The sequence below is a fragment of the Drosophila biarmipes genome, chromosome X, assembly GCF_025231255.1.
Source record: "Drosophila biarmipes strain raj3 chromosome X, RU_DBia_V1.1, whole genome shotgun sequence".
Taxonomy (NCBI): Eukaryota; Metazoa; Arthropoda; class Insecta; order Diptera; family Drosophilidae; genus Drosophila; species Drosophila biarmipes.
In genome coordinates, this window is record NC_066611.1 from 25,365,326 (window position 1) to 25,380,676 (window position 15,351).

Below are 15,351 nucleotides of genomic sequence, written 5' to 3' on the forward strand. Positions count from 1 at the left end.
AGAAGTGACTTCGGCGATATCGCATTCGGATCGCGGAAGTCACTCCCGTCGGGAAGAAATGTGCCACTTCGGCGGCACTTCTCGGAGTCACTTCGGCGATACTACCAGGAGTGACATCGGCGACACCTCAAGAAGAGTCGCCGAAGTGACTTCCCGAAGTGTCGCCGAAGTGGCACATTTCTTCCCGACGGGAGTGACTTCCGCGATCCGAATGCGATAACGCGGACGATAGTTTTTATCTTCTAGAAGTCACTTCTATAGAAAATGCTTGCAGGGATGTAGTTCATAGTTTATATCTTTATTTATTAATATCACCGCATAAATACAACAACAACGTCAACAACAGCAACATACACGCACATACGAGACACCGCAAATTCTTCAGATCCAGTCCTACTTAATCTCACCCTGGAAGCAGGTCAAGCTACTCCTGCTCAATCCCTGCCTTGGCAGCAGAAAAAGAGGAAGTTCCACAGCAGCGACGTGGCACCGTAGAGCGCGCCGGCGAGTCCCACGGTGGCCTGGAAGGAGTACCGCTCCACCACCCAGTGGGCCAGGGCGCCCCACAAGAGGACAAGCAGGCCGTTGGTGAAGTGCACTGGTCGCCGGATGGCTGTCCAGTTGGCGCGCGTCATGCCCATCTGGAAGACGAGTTCCTGCAGGAAGGCGGTGACCACCTGGCCAAAGCCGAGCAGCACCGCGGACACGCTGAGCAGCAGCTTCGACGTGGAAAAACTGATGACTAGGGAGGAGGAGACAACGGAGGTTATTGTGTGCAGGTAAACACACGGGGCTGTATTCGTGAGACTCAGGACTTACAGATCAGGGCCAGGCACTTGCAGAGACTGCCCAGCGTGTGCCACTGGATCTTGCGCTTGTACAGGCTCGTCCCGAAGCGCGGCGTCATCAGGGAGAAGCACATCCAGGGGAAGGCTAGCAGGGAAAAGAGGAACGGGATCTCAGCATTCTTCAAGGCGTGGTGGCTGACCGCCAGGCCCGGCAGCACCGTCAGGCACATCACGTAGCTGAAGATATCCGCCGAGAGGAGCAGCGTTGTGGCATACAGCTGCGGCACCAGCAGCGCCTGCTGCAGGGGCATGGCGATCTTGTCCAGCAGGTTCCACCAAAGGTGTGAGGTCACCGCCCGCGACATTCGGCGGATGCGGCGCTGCAAGATTCATGGAAGTAGTGGTTAAATAAGGTTCGTAAAAGTATGCGACAGCATATTTTGAAAACAAAAGTTTGAAGATACACATTTTTAAATATTTAACGAATAGAGAAAGCTGTCAATATTGTAAAAGTAGTACTTATAATATTCACATCCTAGGCCTTTTTTTAAGCGAAGCTCAGATTTGAATATCTATAGCTTTCAGAATTGGAACCCAAAACTGGCGCTTTAGATTCCACAACTTGAGTAATTGGATCCCGATTTAGACGTGGGCTATCTCTTTGTCTTTTATACGAGGTTTAAAATTTTAACCCATTTTCAATGGCTTTCAAAATGGGAACCCAAATCTACCTTCTAGATTTCACAATTTGAGTAATTGGATCCCGATTTAGACGTGGGATACCTCTATGAGTTTGTGGTTTCATTCTCTATTATTTTAAATTAAAATTTCTCTTTTATACGAGGCTCAAAATTTTAACCCACTTTCATGTCCGGTTTTTCCGTATTTCCAATGGCTTTCAAAATGGGAACCCAAATCTGACCTTCTAGATTTCACAACTTGAGTAATTGGATACCGATTTAGATGTGGGATATCTCCATGAGTTTGTGGTTTAATTCTCTAATTTTGTACATTAAAATTTGTCATTTATATGAGGTTTAAAATTTTAACCCATTTTCATGTCCGGTTTTTCCGTATTTCCAATGGCTTTCAAAATGGGAACCCAAAACTGACCTTCTAGATTTCACAACTTGAGTAATTGGATACCGATTTAGATGTGGGATATCTCCATGAGATTGTGGTTTAATTCTCTAATTTTGTACATTAAAATTTCTCTTTTATAATAGGTTCAAAATTTTAACCCATTTTCATGTCCGGTTTTTCCGTATTTCCAATGGCTTTCAAAATGGGAACCCAAAACTGACCTTCTAGATTTCACAACTTGAGTAATTGGATACCGATTTAGATGTGGGATATCTCCATGAGTTTGTGGTTTAATTCTCTAATTTTGTACATTAAAATTTCTCTTTTATACGAGGTTCAAAATTTTAACCCATTTTCATGTCCGGTTTTTCCGTATTTCCAATGGCTTTCAAAATGGGAACCCAAAACTGACCTTCTAGATTTCACAACTTGAGTAATTGGATACCGATTTAGATGTGGGATATCTCCATGAGTTTGTGGTTTAATTCTCTAATTTTGTACATTAAAATTTCTCTTTTATACGAGGTTCAAAATTTTAACCCATTTTCATGTCCGGTTTTTCCGTATTTCCAATGGCTTTCAAAATGGGAACCCAAAACTGACCTTCTAGATTTCACAACTTGAGTAATTGGATACCGATTTAGATGTGGGATATCTCCATGAGTTTGTGGTTTAATTCTCTAATTTTGTACATTAAAATTTCTCTTTTATACGAGGTTCAAAATTTTAACCCATTTTCATGTCCGGTTTTTCCGTATTTCCAATGGCTTTCAAAATGGGAACCCAAAACTGACCTTCTAGATTTCACAACTTGAGTAATTGGATACCGATTTAGATGTGGGATATCTCCATGAGTTTGTGGTTTAATTCTCTAATTTTGTACATTAAAATTTCTCTTTTATACGAGGTTCAAAATTTTAACCCATTTTTATGTCCGGTTTTTCCGTATTTCCAATGGCTTTCAAAATGGGAACCCAAAACTGACCTTCTAGATTTCACAACTTGAGTAATTGGATACCGATTTAGATGTGGGATATCTCCATGAGTTTGTGGTTTAATTCTCTAATTTTGTACATTAAAATTTCTCTTTTATACGAGGTTCAAAATTTTAACCCATTTTCATGTCCGGTTTTTCCGTATTTCCAATGGCTTTCAAAATGGGAACCCAAAACTGACCTTCTAGATTTCACAACTTGAGTAATTGGATACCGATTTAGATGTGGGATATCTCCATGAGTTTGTGGTTTAATTCTCTAATTTTGTACATTAAAATTTCTCTTTTATACGAGGTTCAAAATTTTAACCCATTTTCATGTCCGGTTTTTCCGTATTTCCAATGGCTTTCAAAATGGGAACCCAAAACTGACCTTCTAGATTTCACAACTTGAGTAATTGGATACCGATTTAGATGTGGGATATCTCCATGAGTTTGTGGTTTAATTCTCTAATTTTGTACATTAAAATTTCTCTTTTATACGTGGTTCAAAATTTTAACCCATTTTCATGTCCGGTTTTTCCGTATTTCCAATGGCTTTCAAAATGGGAACCCAAAACTGACCTTCTAGATTTCACAACTTGAGTAATTGGATACCGATTTAGATGTGGGATATCTCCATGAGTTTGTGGTTTAATTCTCTAATTTTGTACATTAAAATTTCTCTTTTATACGAGGTTCAAAATTTTAACCCATTTTCATGTCCGGTTTTTCCGTATTTCCAATGGCTTTCAAAATGGGAACCCAAAACTGACCTTCTAGATTTCACAACTTGAGTAATTGGATACCGATTTAGATGTGGGATATCTCCATGAGTTTGTGGTTTAATTCTTTAATTTTGTACATTAAAATTTCTCTTTTATACGAGGTTCAAAATTTTAGCCCATTTTCATGTCCGGTTTTTCCGTATTTCCAATGGCTTTCAAAATGGGAACCCAAAACTGACCTTCTAGATTTCACAACTTGAGTAATTGGATACCGATTTAGATGTGGGATATCTCCATGAGTTTGTGGTTTAATTCTCTAATTTTGTACATTAAAATTTCTCTTTTATACGAGGTTCAAAATTTTAACCCATTTTCATGTCCGGTTTTTCCGTATTTCCAATGGCTTTCAAAATGGGAACCCAAAACTGACCTTCTAGATTTCACAACTTGAGTAATTGGATCCCAATATATACGTGGGATAACTACATGAGTTTGTAGTTCAATTTTCTAATATTTAACATAAAAATTTGACTTTTATACGAGGGTCCAAAGTTTAGCCCATTTTCATGTCCGATTTTCCTTATTTATAATAGCTTTCAGAATGGAAATCTAAGAATGACCTTCTAGGTTTCAGCACTCTAGTTATTTGATCCCAATTTTTACGTGGGAGCTTTTGGTTGAATTTTTTATTTTAAAGTTGGTTTAATGAGATCTTACCAGATTGGTGTAGTCGTGTGGCAGTGGCGAGGAGCTGCCGGTTCCTGTGCCAGTTCCGGTTCCCATTCCCAAGGGAAGCTGGGGCGTCAGCGGATAGAGACGTCCATTCGAGAGCGACTTATGCGAAGTTTGCGAGGCGGACATCGCGTAGTTGTCGATGGTCGCATTGCTTGACCTCATCATTGACACCGTCTCGTCCTCCTCGGGTATGATCTCCATAATCTCCACGCCGTTGGGATTCACATAGGTGACGTAGGCCTCGTCTGTGGCCAGCATGTAGTTGCTATGGGTGTCCACCACGGCGGCTGCTACGACGGCACTCGGAGTGGTGGCCGCCAAGTCTGCGGTGGTGGCCGGATTCCGCCACGACAGGGTGTCCAAGCCATCCAGTTGGTCGGCCACCAAATTGGCAGCCAGTGCCGCCCGCAGCGGAAGTGCCGCGAATCCCGTCTCCGCCTTGATCACTGATATCCGCTTCGTGGTGAATGCGTCCTCGCGGTGCTTCGTAATGATCAAGCTTAGTGGGATGAGGTTCACCAGCAGGGCCGACATCAGCACGATAGACTGGGCGGTCCCATAGAGAGTGCGCAGGCTGGTAAAGACGAACGAGAGGAAGAGCTGGCAGAAGGCCTCTCCGCATAGGTGGATCGTCTTCCGCACGTACTTGTCCTCCCGCGGACGCACTGCCTCCAGGATCACGTGCGTCTTCCACAAGTACAGGCTGGAGCCGATGCCTAGGAGAAAAAAGTATATATCGAATTAGTAAGGGGTGTTCTTAGGCTAGAGGTTCCAAATCACTTTTAGAGCTATCTAAAAGTATGCTGAAAAATGTCGACGTTTGAAACTAATAATGTATTGTTGCCTATTTTTTGGACTTTATAACCTATAAGTTATAAGATTCAAGAACAGGAAACGCAATATGGTATACTCGGTATGGGATGTGCTTTAAATTGCTTTTTCTCAATTTGGCTTATATAAAAATAGCAGATATAAAAGACACAACCGTACGAGTTACAACCTCTTTCGGTGGCTTCGCGCTTTTTTTGTCATTATATATTAAGATGTATTATTACAGAGCGGGGATAATTTATACTCACCAGCAAAGCAGCCGTAGAAGACTATGGCCACCACCTGCGTGGTGGTGGTGACCACGATCCAGGCGGAGGAGAAGAGTATCCCGCTGACCATCAGGGAGACGCAGGCGATGAGCGTGGCCAACAGAAAGACCCTCCTGTACTGGGTTGTCTCCCGCGACCTGCCGCTGTACTCTGTGTCCATGTGCTCCATTATGGATCGGCACAGCTCCCCTGTGGCCTGGTAGACGATCGCTGGCCAGATCCTCAGCACGAGATCCTTGTCGGACTCCACCACATTGCCGTACAGATAGGCGGGGGTGGCCAGGAAAGCCTAAGAAGAAAATCTCTCCGAAATAATGTCATATCGTGCACTATAGTATATATGGGCATTTTACGTGTATGGCAAATCCGCAGAGCATGTACTTTTGTTGGATGTGCTTCTTGACCACCCGTCGTCGTTGGATTCCAGCGGTGGCTCTGGCGGTTGGTCGTCGCACTGGACCCGGGGCAGCCACGCCCACTGGCATACCAACGCCCATCGCTGAGGTTGCCATATGTGTACAGCTAATCTATATGTCAGACAATCTCTGGCTTCTGGGATTACTGGATCTTACAGAGAGCGCCTGGAGCTAGTTGATCCGTTTCCGTAGTTCGCTGGGCGCTTCGAATTTTTGTATGCGCTCCGTCTAGCCGCTGGCATTCATCATTCCATCACCAAAACCCGAAAACCAAAACCAAAGCCGTTTAGATAATGGAGCGAACGCACACGTATGGAGACGGAGACCCCGGAGAATCGGAGAACCGGAGAGGCAGGCTGATAACATCGGGGCGCTTATCACGATATACCAGATATATATCTATACATGTACATATGCCAGAGATATCTGTGCCCACACACTGCACAAGTGTATCTGCTGCGCAGCTGCGTATCTGTGTATCCGTGAGATTAACGTCAGATATGTAAAACATTTTGCCTGCAACTCAGTCAGCAGCGGATTATGTTTATGGCCACCAGCCGGAGCAGGTAAATGGTATATTTCTATGGGCACCTGGTGGAACGGGGTCACCAAAGTTATGAGCGTTGGCTTTTGATTTTACCAAAAGTTCGGTATTCAAATAACTCTTACCTTACATTTGGTCGAGAAGACTGTCAATCATTGATATAGCATAGGATATATAATGTATAGTCCACACACAGTGACTCATTTGGTGACTTTTAATCAAAGTGCAGCCAGAACTTTACAATGGCCTGCAGTTTTTTTTAATATTATGCAAAATGGTGACCCGAACGTAGGCTTAATAGCTTATACTATGACCAATTGTATTCCGATTTTTAACAGGTATATTTTTTACGGTTTGCTTGATTTATATTATTAAAGTGGGCAACACAAAATTTATTTTGGAAAATCCCTTCCCCCTACATTTACCATTACACTTTAATTTGCAGTTCATATTATTATCTCTCCTTTATAAATTTGTGTTCAACTACTAAAGCACAAAACTTAGATTATATACTTTAAGAACTTTTATGTAAGTCAAATTTTGCTACTTAATTCTTACGTGATTTGTTATGTTCAATAGGTTGGAAGCAGAAAGATTTAAGCGTTTTAACCGTTGGTGGCTTTAGAGTGGGAGTGCCAAACTTTTTTGAGGTCAATCGATAGGTATTGTTGAGACAAATCCAGTTCAGATAGGCGTGTCACACTGCTGAAACTAATCTGCAGCGTTCATACGGACAGACGCACGGACGGACGGACAGACAGATACATACTTTCCGACGAATCTAGTACTCTACGAGTAAACGGAATAATAATCCCTTAAATTACATTTCTAAAAACAAACAAAATAAAAGTTTTCATAAGAACTTGTTAGCTTTCTTTACTCGTTTTTCTGCAGGTAAACTTTTGCCTGAACTTATCCAGAAACCCGTTGTGCTGCGCATTAAAGTAAAGATCGAATGTCACCTGTTCCAAGTTTGGGATGCGTCACAACCTTTGTTGTGGGTCTGTGCCTCCGGAGCCCGGACCCTCTGGAAAGATCGGGTGCAAAACAGTTACGTGGAAAGAAAAACACCGGACAAACAGATTTATCTGACCTCCCCTTAGATTTGCCCATCTGACTTATCTTTACACACTTCCGTTTCACATCCCCTGATGTACATAGCTATATATATAACAACTTTAGGGGTTTACAACTGTATTTTGCAACCAAAAATAAAAAGGCAACCCTTGAGCGACGTCAGATCGGGGCAAAAACAGGCAGATATTTTATTTGCATCATATACGAAACGTCTATCTATCAGATAGAGATACCAAAGTCGAGCAGGTGCTAAGCCCGATAAGGCGGCCCAGCATCCCGTTCAGATTGGGCTATATAATTGGGGGCCTTCTCGGCCAGCAGCTCACACAACGATCGACCGACGTTAGCCACTGGCGACGATGACAACGACCACGAGTACACTTAGAGAAATCAGAAACACAAGCACCACCACAACCACCTTTACTGTGCGAAAGATGACGGGCCGACGCATATCGAAGATGTCCAGCATCCTGCTGCTCTGCGCCGCCTTGGTAAGTTTCAGCCGGAAGGAGAGCGAAGTCGAGGATTAGGTCGATACCTGACCATTTGCTAACTTGCAGCTGCTGACCAAGTCCTGCGGCATCCTGGCCCTCAGCGGGGAGGCCTCCCCCAAGGCCCAGTACGTGGGTCAGGCACAGCCCTGGAGTGACACCACCACCACAACCATTCAGCCAAGTGAGGATGGCAGCGGATCCGGCTCAGGTGACTGGGAACTGACCACGGAGGCAGAAACCACTGGCTCGGGGAACGAGGAGACTACTGTTTCGGATGAGGAGACTACTGTTTCGGATGAGGAGACCACCAGTTCCGCTCAGGAGAGCTCTACTGATGCTCCTGGCGATGGAGAGACCACTACCACTGCTCCGGAAACCTCACCAGCTTCCGCAGAGACTTCACCCGCTTCCGAGGAAACTTCATCCGCTCCCACAGAATCTTCATCCTCTTCCACAGAGACTACAATCGCTCCCGCAGAGACTTCATCTGTTCCCGCAGAGACTTCATCTGTTCCCGCAGAGACTTCGTCTGTTCCCGCAGAGACTTCATCTGTTCCCGCAGAGACTTCATCCGCTCCCCAGGAACCAACCACCCTTGAACCAGAGAGCTCCAGTTCCTCCACCGCGGCAGAGACCACCATTGCACCCACCCCGCCCACTTTTAAATGCGAGACGGCTGGCCTCTTTCCCTACATCGGTGGCGACTGCAGGCGTTACCACAACTGCTTGCTCAACCCCGTGCTGCTGCAGCTCCAGGATATCGAGTTGATCTGCCCGGAACTGACCGTCTTCTCGCCCAGCTTGGGCAGATGTGTGAGGGATCTGGTGGAATGCCAGGCGGACAGCTTCCAGTGCCCGGCCGTGGGCCGCTTTGCGGGACACGATGACACCTACTACTACAACTGCGTGGCCAGCTTGCTGGGTGGCTTCCACAAGTTCATCGTGCGCTGCTCCAGTGGCCAGAGATTCGAGCCCCTGATCGGAGGCTGCTGGCGCTACGACTGGACGCAGATTGTGCCCGGCCAGGAGGCCACGGAGATCAGCGATCTGGCGGCCATCAAGCGGGAACTGAAGCTCTACAAGGCCGAGGCAAAGCTGAAGCTAAAGGCCAAGAAGGAGCAAGAGAAGCTGGCCAAGAAGCAGCAGAAGCTAGAGGAGAAGGCCGCCAAGAAAGCAGCCAAGGAGCAGGCCAAGCAGCAGGCGAAGGCCGAGAAGGAAAAGGAGAAGCAGCAGGCCAAGGGCGAGTCCATCGAGAGCGCCGAATCCGCGGAGTAAATAGCTCCAAGCTCCCAACTGCAGCTCTTCCAGTTAAAGATTAACCCATCCATCTATGTTGGTCCATTGCTCTAGTCTAGTGAAATGATCTTTCCCTTTTTTTGTGCTTGCGGTATAAATAATTATTTAAATGGAAATAATGGAACTAATTTGTTTTGGAACTATATTAATTTTTTAAATCACCCTTTTCAAACAAAAGATTTCCAAACTAAGTAGCTTTTAGGCTAAAAATATAAAAAAATCTAATATTTGCGGATTTTCAATGAAACTTGGTCAAAGCGATTAATTAAAAACCATTAATTTTCCGCTCATTAATTTCTTGGCCATTCCTTGCATTTTTTAAGGGGTTGCATCACGTTTTTTTTTTGCGAAAAACGGGCAAAAAATAAGGTATCCAGATTTGAATGCCAATCGTGGGGTGATTTAATTACGAGCTCAGCTCAAAATTTTCGCCAGATTCCGTATTTTTTGGCCTAAAAATAAGTAATAGATATTTTGCGGAAAGACAGGCGGTCTTAAGCAGCTAATAACCAATTCCCGCTTTTGATAAGAGGTAAATCTAACTAAAATTTTCTTGTTTGGAAAGGCAAGCCTTTTAAGTAAATAATATTAACGGCTTGTGAACAGGTGAGAAATCTTTTTAAAGAGAAAGGAAGTCTTGATAAGCCTGTCAGTTGTTTGGTTTCTATTTTAAACCCTTAGCTACTAGATACTGTTCCAGATGACTTTATCTGTACTAAGTAAATTAATTGCTTTGTTTTTCCGGAGCTTAAGCTATAAATAGAGAAAAAAGTTAAAGTTAGTAGACGAAATATTCCATTCTCTGCAAGTCATTAAATGCATTTGTAACAATGTTTGGGCTTCTTGCTGTATGGAATGTATACATCATATGTTTTCTGACCTAATTTCGGGCCTTAATGTCCTGAAGTGGGAATTTCCACTACAATAGAGATACGTTTCATATAAATTATATTGATCCCCTATCTGAAACCTAGTCACACCGCCAGACTTTTTGGCCACTATTATCGTTGGAAGGTATCGAATGGTTACCCACTCACGCACCAGGTCGGAATTTCGTCTTTATCAGCTAATCGCTGGGCAATCTGGAAGATTGTCACCGTCACCTTCTGGGCCTTTTGCCTATAAAAGAGCCAGTTCGATTGTCCGGCCAGTTAGTCCGTCGAACCAAGTACCCAAAGCCGAATCCCGGAAACGAAAGCGAGGATTCCCCCCAACGAGATGTTCAAGCCATCGATGCTACTGGGTCTGGCCCTCATCCTGGCCCCAGGATCCCTGATCCAGGCCAAGTCCCTGTGCCGCCAGAGCGGCTACTTCGCCTTAGTAGATAACACGCCGGACTTCTACGCCTGCCAGCTCACCGGTGTCGCCGGAGACTTCTCCCTGCGCTTCCTGCGCTGCCCAGATGGTTTGGTCTTCAGCTCCTCGGTGGCCCAGTGCATCCAGAAGTTCGCCGCGTTCGAGGCTCGTGAGGAAAGCAACATCGAGAACCCGACCATTCCGGACGACAATCTGGATGAAAGCTCCACGGTCCCCTCGACAGCCGATACCGATGCTCCGTCAACTACTGAGAAACCAGCGACCGATGCTCCGGGAAGCACTGAGAAACCGGCCACCGAAGCTCCGGACACCACGCCCGGATCCGCCGAGCCTTCAACCGACGAGCCGGCAACCGATGAGCCTGTTACCGATAAGCCCGTGACCGATGAGCCCGTGACCGATGAGCCGGTAACCGACGAGCCGGTAACTGATGAGCCGGTAACCGACGAGCCAGTAACCGATGAGCCCAATACCGATACCACCGATGCCGGCGACGTGACGAAGACCACCAGCGACGATGACGAGGACAATGTATGCGCCACCACCGGGTTCTTCCCGACGGACGGAAGCTGCACGGACTTCGTGATCTGCAGCTATGGCAGTGGCTCCGAGCTGAAGCCTTATGTTCGCAAGTGTCCCAATGGGATGCAGTTCGATCCATTGGAGTGCTTCTGCTCCAAGGATTACGACTGCACCAAGGTCTAAAGAAGGAAGAAGGATGCCTTTCGAGGATTTTGTGGCTGATGGGAACGATGGGAAGCAATAAAATCAGTCATTTGACCAAGCTGTAGATTTTATTTACTTTGTAGCTGTTTTTTTTTTTTGTTTTTCAAATGTATTTTTTTTTTTGAAGTGAATAAATTTTAGTTTAATTATTTTTAAATTATTGGAAATCATATCTGGCATCTTGATGGCTTGTCGAGTGGCTGCCAATGACGGCAATTTCAATTTCAGCTCCACTCGCATTATTCATCAAGATGATAAGCAGGGAATCCATTAGGGTGCTCCAATCTTATCGACTGTCGTTAAAAATCGCTTGACCAGTTCTCGAGTGACAAATTAGCCGCGCAAAGCGGTCGCCAAATTAATTTTCTGATCATAAATTGGGCATCTGAACTTGAAATTCGATTTCTAGGAAATATTGTTTTAATTCTTTTACTTTTGACTATCACACATTGATCCTTGGCATATTATCTAATCTTCTCGATAAATATTAACTACTTTCATTCATCATCTACTAAAGCATCTTTTTTTGGCTGGCGCCCAATGATTTATCGCAGGGTCTTTGGGCTGAGTTCATGGAAATGCTTTTATCTTTTCCGAAATGAAGTTAAATAACTCCATAATCAGGTATTCAGCATGCCTGAAATTTATTTTTCCTAATACTATTATTCCCCCATTACAAAAAAATCAAGTAAGTGCCTCTAGCATTTCCTGGAATACTATCTTATCTTCGTTTTACTGATTGATCTTGACCCCTATCAAAGTAATATGGTAAGTCGCTGATTGTTTTGGGGTCTATTACTTTATTATTCCTTGCTTGCTTTTTAAGTGTTATTTAATCGAAACTATAAGGTCGTAAGTGTTGGTAAAAAAGTAGGTAGGCCTTTTTAATCAGCAACGATTTCCCCGAAATTTATCTAATCGTTGTCACATGAAATAAATAATTACTTCTTATTTTTCATTTTTGATTTGATTTATTAATGGCTTTTTCCTAGTTGATACGCATTAAAGCAAGTATGTCTATGAAATATAACTACTGTTATTAAGTCTCTTTGTTAAAAATGTACTCTTTGTTTATTCCTCAGCTTAATAAATCTTTGGCGATGCTAAACGAAAAGATTTTTAATAATTCCCCATTGTTTCGTACCTTTCCTATATTCATATATACAATCCTTGCACCGACCAAGAAACCGACATTCAATCACGTGCCGTTGTGTTCGCAGCGATAATGAATGAAAATACCCGAGTTATCTCGGCGGTTTCGTGTCTTCTTGTCAGTGGGCCTTGTTCAGTGGGTGGTAAGTGGATGGCGGCTAGTAAACTTCCGCACGGCGGAGCACGGGTCAAGCCAATGGTGCTGGTTATGGGCATCGCCTAGAGGGGTAGGGATGATAGCTGTCTGCAGCGAGCGCGATAGGCGAGCAATGGGTAATGGGCAATAGACAGGTAACCCGATGGATTCCCAAATGAGTGAAAGTCTCTCACCATCGGGCGCCACCGCAATGGCAATGGGGCTCGGTCCGCTGCCCGAGAAGTTGCATAAAGAGCCGGCAACGCTGCTTGGTTGGACAATTGCGCATGCGCGTAGCTCGTTAAACTGCCTTCTTTTTTCATCGGCGGCGACAATTAAAGCAGGCCAAACTCTGGCCAAGATCCGCTGCTCTTCAGGCAGTGGCAGTAGTCCAGGCACGTTCATCCTCATAAAAACCTGGATACGTGCATAGTGCCATTTGGCAGACAAGTGTTTGCCGTTTGGCCCTAAACGGTCGTAGGCAAATGACTAGTAAACTCGGTTCGCAAACAGGGAAAGAAAATAAAGGCCCTGAAGAGTATAATCTATCCAACTTAAAATAATGTACAAAATCTACGTACAAGATCATTAGAATACTTAAACAACTTAAAATACTCAAAATGTTGACTTGTTGACAATCGAAGCATTAGCGGTTTTGAAATGCTTAGAAACTTCGGAAACTCAGAAAAAATTAACCGAAATCTTAATACGTAAAGTTAAGTAAAAACCTATGAGTTGAGATCTAATTCTTCGAAATGAATATCATTTTTTTGGTGCACTATAACCTTTGCGGCTTTGAATTATTTGCCGCTTGTTCAATGCTTCGGATTGTTTTGCACAATTGACTTGGGATTCGTTGTCAACTGCAAATATTGACTTGCTGCACTTTTACTTTTCCTCAGTGTACGGCGATAGCAGTTTTGGGGTCACCCAATGTATCTTTGCCGGGCAAGTAAGTATCTTACCCATCCTGCATCTCGAACAGTGGATCGCTCTTGTTGACCACTTTCATTTGTGCAAACTGGGTGAACAATCGACGCACCGATGACAAACATTTGCGTGCGAACATTTCTGTTGTGTTTTATTTGTGTTATTTTATTTTTTGGAATATTTTTGCGATTTTTCGGTGTGATTTGTCGGCTTTTGGGTGGGGACGAGCGCCACCCGTCTTTTGATGAATGGCCAGATACAATTGTATCTTTATTTGAATGCCGGTCCAGGCCCGTACTTGTTATGTCACTTGCACATTTACACGTTTTGTGTTTTTCTAAATTTTTTTATTATTTCTTTTATCTCATTTTGGGCCGAGTCGCAGCCAGTCAAGATCAACATTTAAATAATGTACAATTATGCCAGCTGAGCCCATTAAGATTATATGTATGGCAACAGCAGCCGCAGCAGCTTCCTTGTAAAAGCCAAGCTTGCGTTGAGTAACTACTATGTATAATCGACGTAATCATGATTTGGAAATTAAGAAAATTGTCAACTCTTAAAGCAAATGTGAGCGTTATGGGCATTACGACCAATACATCGATCTGCAAGTGTCGCAAACTCTCCGTAATTGAGGAAATCTTCAGAAAGAAGTTGCGATAAGTGTGCATGTGCAGAAGGGGAATTGGCACTCTTATGAAAGGCTTTTGAACAAATAAAACTGTATTCGTATTGAATAGGGCAGTCCAAGTTGCTAGAGAGCCTTGTACCCCGACTTCTTGTGTTTCAAAACGCAAGTTAACCCCTGGGTTACCTAAATGGGTCACCGAATAAGCCCATTAATAAACTCATTTTTCATAACCAAAGTCTTGACCACTTGTATATTTTTTTGGGGCACTTTGTTTTAGGAGTTTTTATAATATTTTATAAATTTATTTCAACTAAGTAAACATGCTTGGAGCTGATATTCCAACGGGTACTGCGTTTAAACTGCAATTGAAATCATAAAAACATTGCAATGATGATTGCAATGCCTACATTTTTAAGATAAATAAGTAAATTTATTGCAAATAGTACAATGAAGCCAATGCAAAAAATAAAATCTTACTAATAAGTTTTAAATACTTCTGATTTTCATAATTTTTGACTTGAATTTTTACAAACAAATCCGTAAATGTAGGCAACAATAAGAAATGTCGCCACGACTAAAAATCTGTGTAGAAATATTTATAGACGGCTATCATAAACCAAATCTCTTTTATTTTTTAACGGCCTTAAAAACTGCTTGTCAACGAGCCGAAATGTTTAACTGGTAGTGTGTTGCAAGCCGGGTTCCATTGGGCCCAGATCAGATGGGATGCGATGAAGTGACCCCTGTGCCCGATGGGATGATCTGACCCGTGGAGCATGGCTATCAGTGGCTCAGCAGCTTCAGAAGATCACAGATTTTTGCAACATTTTGCATGTTGCCTTTGAGCGGATGCCGCTCACGTAGCGACCACGTCACGATTGCCACTCTCACTCTCTCCGGCTAAGACTCTTTCCCTTACACTGAGGCAAATTTTGAGTACTGTAGAAAATGAATATCGAGTGAGATACAACAACGGAAACATATACAGGCATAGTAAATTTAAAAGTATTTTAATCAAATTGGAAAATATAAGATAATTACCTCAAAACATTTTTTAAATATATGAATAATTAATTTAAAGTTTTGTTTTACAGCAATGTTAACATATTAGTAATATACATGCATAATACATTTTAAATCATTTTAATAAAGTTAATATATGTAAGATACGATGTTGTTCATATTTATAGTACTTAAAAAATATTTCATGTCAATACAAAGAATA

At 43.2% G+C, this 15,351-nt stretch overlaps 3 protein-coding genes across 3 annotated transcripts; 2 read left to right on the forward strand and 1 right to left on the reverse strand.

Moving 5' to 3' along the window:
• Positions 1-277: 277 nt before the first annotated feature.
• On the reverse strand, positions 278-6,189 carry LOC108024095 (uncharacterized). The gene is made up of 5 exons (XM_017093869.3): positions 5,761-6,189; positions 5,387-5,696; positions 4,290-5,023; positions 820-1,168; positions 278-742 (listed from the first exon to the last, which is right to left on the reverse strand). The coding sequence occupies exons 1-5, from the start codon at positions 5,917-5,919 to the stop codon at positions 435-437; spliced, it is 1,860 nt and encodes a 619-aa protein (XP_016949358.1). The 5' UTR covers positions 5,920-6,189; the 3' UTR covers positions 278-434.
• Positions 6,190-7,761: 1,572 nt separating this feature from the next.
• Positions 7,762-9,528, forward strand: LOC108024246 (mucin-5AC). The gene is made up of 2 exons (XM_017094128.3): positions 7,762-7,935; positions 8,005-9,528. Exons 1-2 carry the CDS (start codon positions 7,804-7,806, stop codon positions 9,211-9,213), a joined length of 1,341 nt encoding a protein of 446 aa, XP_016949617.1. The 5' UTR covers positions 7,762-7,803; the 3' UTR covers positions 9,214-9,528.
• A 731-nt stretch (positions 9,529-10,259) lies between these two features.
• LOC108024112 (salivary glue protein Sgs-3) lies at positions 10,260-11,501 on the forward strand. Its single transcript, XM_017093890.2, has one exon. It carries the CDS (start codon positions 10,453-10,455, stop codon positions 11,254-11,256), a length of 804 nt encoding a protein of 267 aa, XP_016949379.1. The 5' UTR covers positions 10,260-10,452; the 3' UTR covers positions 11,257-11,501.
• Positions 11,502-15,351: the final 3,850 nt, after the last annotated feature.

Coding starts and splice junctions, on each gene's coding strand:
- LOC108024095 (XM_017093869.3), bottom strand. CDS start 5,919: ATGGCAACCTCAGCGATGGGCGTTGGTATGCCAGTGGGCGTGGCTGCC. Junction 5,697..5,760: donor TCTGCGGATTTGCCATACAC/GTAAAATGCCCA, acceptor TTTTCTTCTTAG/GCTTTCCTGGCCACCCCCGC. Junction 743..819: donor CAAGTGCCTGGCCCTGATCT/GTAAGTCCTGAG, acceptor CCTCCTCCCTAG/TCATCAGTTTTTCCACGTCG.
- LOC108024246 (XM_017094128.3), top strand. CDS start 7,804: ATGACAACGACCACGAGTACACTTAGAGAAATCAGAAACACAAGCACC. Junction 7,936..8,004: donor TGCTGCTCTGCGCCGCCTTG/GTAAGTTTCAGC, acceptor GCTAACTTGCAG/CTGCTGACCAAGTCCTGCGG.
- LOC108024112 (XM_017093890.2), top strand. CDS start 10,453: ATGTTCAAGCCATCGATGCTACTGGGTCTGGCCCTCATCCTGGCCCCA.